General features: G+C 36.2%; 2 protein-coding genes across 2 annotated transcripts in view; both read right to left on the reverse strand.

Annotated features, from left to right (window-relative positions):
- The window catches only part of LOC107714995 (neuroblast differentiation-associated protein AHNAK-like), a 26865-nt gene extending 19058 nt beyond the window's left edge, over positions 1 to 7807 (reverse strand). The window contains exon 1 of the mRNA XM_016521008.1: positions 7804 to 7807. Coding sequence (XP_016376494.1) covers positions 7804 to 7807 — 4 coding nt within the window. The remainder of the gene's footprint in view (positions 1 to 7803) is intronic.
- LOC107715098 (protein FAM8A1-like) overlaps positions 141 to 8718 on the reverse strand; it is a 16324-nt gene continuing 7746 nt past the window's right edge. The window contains exons 6-7 of the transcript XR_001637065.1: positions 2448 to 2452; positions 141 to 150 (exon numbers count right to left, since the gene is read on the reverse strand). The gene's annotated coding sequence lies outside the window, so the exon portion shown is untranslated. The remainder of the gene's footprint in view (positions 151 to 2447; positions 2453 to 8718) is intronic.

Consider the following 8718-nt stretch of genomic DNA (forward strand, 5'->3'; position numbering starts at 1 on the left):
ATATATATTAATTTCTATAGTTACAGATACAAATAATAAAGACTTTCATGCTATTCTATCCATTATTATTATTATCTCTGTCAGAGGCAGCAGGTGTCAGACAGCTTTGGCAGAGACTATTAGACAGAGAATACCTGTACTGTTCTCACTCTGGATGGCTCAGTGTCTAAACCCTACAAAGCCATGCAGAGAGACAGTCTTTGATATCTCCATTCCTTCTAATAGCAGGAGATTTTGGGAGGGTTGCTATGTTACTGTTTGTCGAGGTATTGCCTTAACCAGTCTCTGGGGAGATGGGATGAAAGAGCTATGAAGTGTTCTCACTTGACTGCCAGTCTTAGCTTCTCTTTTTTCATCTTCCTTTTCTAGTTTAGCTCTCACTTTCATAAAACTCAGATTAGACAGATGTAAACTATACAGTGAAAGATAAGTTAAGTGTGCCATAAAGAAGTACACATTTAACTTAAATCAAAGTCACCAGTGTATAACCATCAGGAGCTACTCTCTGCAATGACAGAAATGCACTCACAGTTGTCCATGATCAGGTCCACTTTCTTCTCACAGAAGTCCAATCACTTTTGCAAACCCTGGAGGAAAAAAGTGTTTTGCTGGCTATATTAAGTACTGACACCTGTTCACTCTTCACACTGACAGAACTTTCACCCTACAGAACTTTGCTGAAACTTCTTAGAGATAGTGAGGCATGTCCTAACATGTCCAGACATGTACAAGGGGACAGAAGACCAGAACTCATGCTGATATCTTTGCAGTGGACACAAGCATAAAACATAAGATATGATGTAGAGGACCAACTTAACAGAATTTAGGGCTGCAAAAATGAGAAAATATATTAATATGCTAAGGTTATGGCGTTCATGTAAAACAAGGAAAGAAAGTGTTTTCTCGTGAAAAATGTAAGACAGTTTGAATGATTGTATATAGTAAATTTGTAGTTTGAAGCATGTGAAGAGAATTATGAGACAGTTTAATCTCTCATTTCACAGAAACATTATAAAGTAAAGAAAGATATTTATATAAAAATATATTTATAAAAAATACAAATGGGCGAAATTGCAAATGGACAATATGGCAGATGTAGGAATGAACTTCCCACCTTACAGTTAAAATTACACATCGCCTTTCAGTTAGACTCATCACCTGTTTATTTTACATTTACACCTTTACCGTGTGTTTAGTGTTAGCTAATTCACTCAGATTAGCTTCAAAATGCAGTTTTTGTTAGAATTTTCACAAAATAAGCACCATTTATGATACCAATGTTATGTCATTTTATTGCTAATTTGAAATATTTTATTAAAACGCGATCTTGACAAAGAGTTTTAGAGATATCAGTCCCTCCCTGTTCAAGTAGACAGGAGCTATTTTTGGCAGAATGCCAATATGGCCGCCAAGTGAACTGACTTCCCTTTAAAGGGACTTTTCTAACGGAAGGCATCCAGTCCGGTGTCATTTGAGTGATCTGTACACACTTCGAACTGGAAAGCCCCTTGATTTAGTTGGTACTATACTGTCTCTGAGCATGTGGGAAGATTTTGCAAGGACCTGTGTTGCCGAGGTAACAAGGACAGGGTCTACATATGTCTCAAGGCTTCCACCTCGAGAATTTTTCTCTGAGTCATGCGTTATGTGAGCGTGTAACTATGTATGCATGTGAAGAAAAAAGTTTTTTTATCCCTTTAATACATTTAACACTTTATTTTCTGTGTGTAGCAAAAAAATTAAAGGCAAAATTACTGTTTCACCCTTAAATCAATGGATATTTTACAATAGGTTTACAAGCAATTACTCTAAGAATAAATAGTTCTCATGTTTGGATGATTAATAGACAATATGTCCAGGATGTATGACATTTGTTTGTTTGCAAGGCCCAATTGAATGTAAAACAGATGAGCTGAGTCACAAGGTCTGTTCAACTCAAAGAAATCGTATAATCACAGAGCTATTTGTAGTACTATCTTTAACTGGACCCCAATGACTTTCAAAATATTTTCTTTTGTGTTCCACAGAAGAAAGATTGTCATACAGATTAGGAACGACACATGGGTGAGTAAATGACGACTGAACTTTTAAAACTATCGTTTTCAAGTACTTCATTAAACAGACTTCTTAAACAGAACCACAATAACAGACAGCCAAATCTTTCTGAAAGTAAAATGTTTTTCCATGTCTTTCAGAGCCAGTATTTCAAGCATTAAGCCAAAAATAGCTCTGGCCTACACACTTCTGCTGAGAATACAACTCGAGGAGCAAGGAAGCTCAACCACTTTACAAGCACAGACATGAAGAACATCATCGTTGTTTTCTTTAAACATTGCCAAGGGGTTGAGGAGGGCAAAGTTCAGTGGTCAAAAGTGCTGAATGCTTAATAAAAGTGAAACCTCAGACTGGTCACTATATCTGAGGCTTCCAGTAAGGAATGCAATAACATTCTCTTTATCAGACACTCAAAAGGCTTAATACTAAGCACAAGGGAAGGGCACTACAGCCTCAATAGTGGTTTTGGCAGCCTAACAGAGAGAGGAAACATAAGAAAACAGACAAACAGCAATTATAAAACCGAGCCATTATAAAACCATTACTAGATCTTCCATCTCTAATCACAGTCACTGCTTTGCCACAAAAGTACTGGAAAATGGTTAACTCTACGCAGAAACATAAAATGGAGAAAACCATACAAACCATGTGAAAATGGATTTTCTCCTCGCTTTTGCTTAACGAATAACAAGTAAATTATAAATGCTACCATTTGTCAATTTCTACACAAGTTACTTTTCACTTTTAAAATCTGTTAGAATATGTCTAATAATGTTTCGTAGTCCAATGCATTATGAATTATTATCGGAATCAGTATAAAAACATAAACTGGAATGAAAATTGTTCCTGCTCTCATATTCTGTATCCTAAGATGTAGCAAAGATTATATTACATTTGGTTTCTTTTTTAATTTATCTCTTGGCAAAACCGCTGAGGTAAACAAGTGGGTTAATCCATGCCACTTCCTTTTTCCAGTGTTGCAACATTATTTCCAGACATGCCTGAACTTTTTGTAAAGGGCCAAAAATCAAACTCGACTGAGGATTGAGAAAGCAAATGTTTCATACAGTATATCCAACTATATTATACTGAATATGCTTTTTAAAAATTTTATTCACTCATGTTCTCTTCATTTCAATGCAAAAACATAAAATGCACTGAAATGTGATATGGCATGGCGGGCCAAATCATGAGATGTCAAAACCAGACAGGCCAGATGAACTTATGAGCCTGGCAAACAACTGCCACCATTCATTCCAAAAGAAGCCACTTTGTACTTTAATAGTTATACTGACTTATTAGTAAAATGCAATGATTTTCATTATAAAATAGAACATTCATAGTGAAATCCACTCTTTCTAAAGTAAAAAAACTGATTTAGTTATTCTACAGTTTTTCCTTTGAAATAGATTTATTTCAGTACAACTTCCTGATTTTGTGAATTTGTTGTGCTTGAATTGTTTAGTAAACACTGATACTGTTGCTGGGCAGACACTTTCCCCTTTGTGCAACTTGACTGAGTTCACTATTGCTGAATGACTGGGGACCAGATTCAAGAATTCCTCATGTCAACAAATGTTTATTCAAATGGGACCATAAATGAGTAAGACTGTAAGGTCAAGGAAAGTATCTAGTGGTCAGACTTTCCAAACCTACAAGCACAACGTTCCAGTGGAATGGCCTATTTGAATACATACATTTGATCATGCTGTTTAGCCAAGCACTGTATGGCTGTCCCCTATAATCTTGTAACCTATCTTTCAGTATACCGAAGCTCTGGCAAGCTGTCAGTCCCTTCGATTTACCAGCAGCTGCCACTGAATAAAGTCCCCCGTCAGGATTTTAATAATTAATTACAGGTTTAAATCAAGTCATCACATAACAGACACAGAGTCCAACATATAGACATGAATAACAGACATGCTTTGCTGCATCTCCCACAGTGTTGCCGCCAAATCTGTCCCCTCTGAGATTAACCCCCCATCCATTCTCATCTCAGCACCTTCCGTTATAATGGACATTGAAGTCTCCATTCTCCTGCAGCTGGATCACTAATTAAAACGTCTGCCAGAGAGCCATGAGTCACATACACATAGTTAGTTGCCTGTCAGTGTGTAAAGCTGGAGGTGTTAAACATGAATCGCCTTACAGACAGACACTTGGACATTGATAAGGTTGGTCAATACTTTTGAACTGTGATAACAGTCTGCTCTAAATTCAGAGGATGACTGGCCTCAAACTGAGGAATATATGTATTTTTACAATTTATTTTTCTGTATATTTCAATGCATTTCTATTGTACGTAAATTGCAATACGTAAGATTGCAATTTCACTTCCCACTGGTATAAATAAATCGTCCTCTGATCAAACCTACCTCTACAAACCAAATGTGAATCTTCTTTACCATGTTTCACTGTGCTCACTTTCTATAAAGCATTATATGGCTCTAACAACTGGCTTATAAATAAACCTATAATAAAGAGATCAGAAGAAAAACATACATTTGGGGGATAGAGAGGTCAATAACAATTTTCATGGCAAGAATATGTTTTGTTTATTTCGAAGGACCAAATATGGATGCTCTGTTTTAAAGTACACTGTTATAGCCTCGAGCGATGAGGAAATCCCCTCTCTTTTTGACAGTACAAGACAACGACATTAAGCTACAATTCAACACTGTATGCTGCAGTCTTGGGGTAATAAAGACGGAATAACAGCATAGAAGCCTAAAATGCCAATGAGGATTTTATCGCTGTTTTGAGAGCACTGTTCCTCGCTATTGTCGTTTTGATCATCGATTTGGAAGAGCAGACTCATTTTGCAAAAGCTCAGAGTGAACATCAGTCTTGGATGATGAGAAACCCAACCCCATCTTATTTTCAACTGAATAGCCAATCAGATCACACCAATCACAGTCACCATGGCACTTTGATTGGCTACCGATGACATCATTACTACAGAAAGTAAAACACATCACCAATTAATGACAGAATGCTGTCCAATCAGCCAATCAGCTTGTTGTTTGGAAGCCTCTGACAACATGCCTTAGAGGCTGACTGTGTCCTTTCCTTCTCTCACCCTTCAGACCACTCAAAAACAGCAAAACTTAACTAGTGCAAACACATGAATGCGCTTTTATAGTACCTGCCAACAATTTCACATTCACTGCCAGAATTTTGAAAAGACCAGATCAGAGACACACCTGATGAACACTTAGCTTGACATCCTGCTACAGAAGGGATTCATTTTTTTTAAACAAATTATATATAATGAGCCAGCGGTCCCACTTTATATTAGGTGGCCTTAACTACTATGTACTTACATTCAAATTAATATTTGATACAATACACTTATTGCATACATACATGATTTTACATTGTACTTATATATATATATATATATAAAAACTGCATGCAATTACATCTGTAATTAGTTTCTGTAATAACATTTATAGTTACACTGTTGACCCATCCCTTCCACCTTAACCAACCCTTAAACCCACCCGTACACCAAACCTGTCCTTAACCTTACCCGTATCCCACCTCAATAGCAGCAGAAGTGTTTTGCAAAACAATATGAACACAATAAGTACATTGTACTTATTTTTTGATGTAAGTACATACCAGATATGGAGTTTTGTCTTCTGTAGAGGACATAATTTTTTTGCGATTTCTCTAAAACGTTACATGTCAGAGTTTTAAGTCTGGATGTCCTGTACAGAGCACATTCAGGGCTTTTCAGAGATACCAAATGATTGGATGTTTCACCATGACCACTCAAACTCCTTGGTCTTTAAAAATGGCTGACATTAATTTAGTGATCAAGTGTTACACCCTTATGGAAATATGATAATATTTTGTAATTATCATTCAGTGTGTAAAGCTGGAGGTGTTAAACATGAATCGCCTTACAGACAGACACTTGGACATTGATAAGGTTGGTCAATACTTTTGAACTGTGATAACAGTCTGCTCTAAATTCAGAGGATGACTGGCCTCAAACTGAGGAATATATGTATTTTTACAATTTATTTTTCTGTATATTTCAATGCATTTCTATTGTACGTAAATTGCAATACGTAAGATTGCAATTTCACTTCCCACTGGTATAAATAAATCGTCCTCTGATCAAACCTACCTCTACAAACCAAATGTGAATCTTCTTTACCATGTTTCACTGTGCTCACTTTCTATAAAGCATTATATGGCTCTAACAACTGGCTTATAAATAAACCTATAATAAAGAGATCAGAAGAAAAACATACATTTGGGGGATAGAGAGGTCAATAACAATTTTCATGGCAAGAATATGTTTTGTTTATTTCGAAGGACCAAATATGGATGCTCTGTTTTAAAGTACACTGTTATAGCCTCGAGCGATGAGGAAATCCCCTCTCTTTTTGACAGTACAAGACAACGACATTAAGCTACAATTCAACACTGTATGCTGCAGTCTTGGGGTAATAAAGACGGAATAACAGCATAGAAGCCTAAAATGCCAATGAGGATTTTATCGCTGTTTTGAGAGCACTGTTCCTCGCTATTGTCGTTTTGATCATCGATTTGGAAGAGCAGACTCATTTTGCAAAAGCTCAGAGTGAACATCAGTCTTGGATGATGAGAAACCCAACCCCATCTTATTTTCAACTGAATAGCCAATCAGATCACACCAATCACAGTCACCATGGCACTTTGATTGGCTACCGATGACATCATTACTACAGAAAGTAAAACACATCACCAATTAATGACAGAATGCTGTCCAATCAGCCAATCAGCTTGTTGTTTGGAAGCCTCTGACAACATGCCTTAGAGGCTGACTGTGTCCTTTCCTTCTCTCACCCTTCAGACCACTCAAAAACAGCAAAACTTAACTAGTGCAAACACATGAATGCGCTTTTATAGTACCTGCCAACAATTTCACATTCACTGCCAGAATTTTGAAAAGACCAGATCAGAGACACACCTGATGAACACTTAGCTTGACATCCTGCTACAGAAGGGATTCATTTTTTTTAAACAAATTATATATAATGAGCCAGCGGTCCCACTTTATATTAGGTGGCCTTAACTACTATGTACTTACATTCAAATTAATATTTGATACAATACACTTATTGCATACATACATGATTTTACATTGTACTTATATATATATATATATATAAAAACTGCATGCAATTACATCTGTAATTAGTTTCTGTAATAACATTTATAGTTACACTGTTGACCCATCCCTTCCACCTTAACCAACCCTTAAACCCACCCGTACACCAAACCTGTCCTTAACCTTACCCGTATCCCACCTCAATAGCAGCAGAAGTGTTTTGCAAAACAATATGAACACAATAAGTACATTGTACTTATTTTTTGATGTAAGTACATACCAGATATGGAGTTTTGTCTTCTGTAGAGGACATAATTTTTTTGCGATTTCTCTAAAACGTTACATGTCAGAGTTTTAAGTCTGGATGTCCTGTACAGAGCACATTCAGGGCTTTTCAGAGATACCAAATGATTGGATGTTTCACCATGACCACTCAAACTCCTTGGTCTTTAAAAATGGCTGACATTAATTTAGTGATCAAGTGTTACACCCTTATGGAAATATGATAATATTTTGTAATTATCATTTAAATCTGACTAATTTTCAAATTGTTTGTCATAAATCAACATCTCAGGAAAATGTTATGGGGTTTCAAATCAAAATATGACCTTCTGTTATGAAACAGGACATCAATTTCATACCCATGTCCACTGTAGAGGACACCGGGACTTAAAGCATGTTTATTACACATTTTGGGAGACACAACAAATGAATAGAGAAAAAATTATGTATCAATATTCCTATTAAATATTAGATATTATTATGAAAATCTTGCTAATTATTACTCCCATTATTGCACTTATTTGTTCATTCTATGTTGCCCCAAAAACACATTAATATGCAAATTAGATAGTTTATAGATACATTGTATATAATGGAAAAACTCGTTTATGGCCATTTTACACAAATTTTTCATAAAGAAAAATGTGTTTTAAAAATATCTTTCATAACATAGTTGAGAATCATCTTTATATAAGGTTTGGTATAAAAAATGAAAATTGATTTGTGATTTAAACAAAAATCCCACTGTTTTTGCCGTTTCATGTCTATTCATGTCTTTTTATTTTTTTTAAAAAATGGAATTTTTAAAGTCCCGATGTCCTCTAATTCACAAATTTTTTTCCTGGTAGTCAGGAGGTGTTAAGGCCACTTAATATAAGTGGGACCTAGCCAGCATTATCATAATAGCAGCATGAGAGTGACTGGTGTCCCCCACACAGAGCCATGGCTCACAATGACGTCATATAGTTGGCATAGCATTCTCAATCTGACTTGAGAGATAAACAAAAGTCAGGCTGAATGTGGCTGGGCACTACTCACTGATAACTGCAATGCAACATCAGTGGTACCATTCTGATAGCGAAAGGGTTTTACAAGTCAGCACACTCTAAAAAATGCTGGGTTAAATACAACCCAGTGCTGGGTAAAATAGGGACAGACCCAGCAATTGGGTTGTTTTGACCCAGCAGTTGGGTTACTACCCAGAAGGTTGGGTTAAACATTTAACCCAACCGCTGGGTCAAAACAACCCAATTGCTGGGTTTGTCCCTATTTTA

Source organism: Sinocyclocheilus rhinocerous, unplaced genomic scaffold (assembly GCF_001515625.1).
Source record: "Sinocyclocheilus rhinocerous isolate Xijiao unplaced genomic scaffold, SAMN03320098_v1.1 scaffold2810, whole genome shotgun sequence".
Taxonomy (NCBI): domain Eukaryota; kingdom Metazoa; phylum Chordata; class Actinopteri; order Cypriniformes; family Cyprinidae; genus Sinocyclocheilus; species Sinocyclocheilus rhinocerous.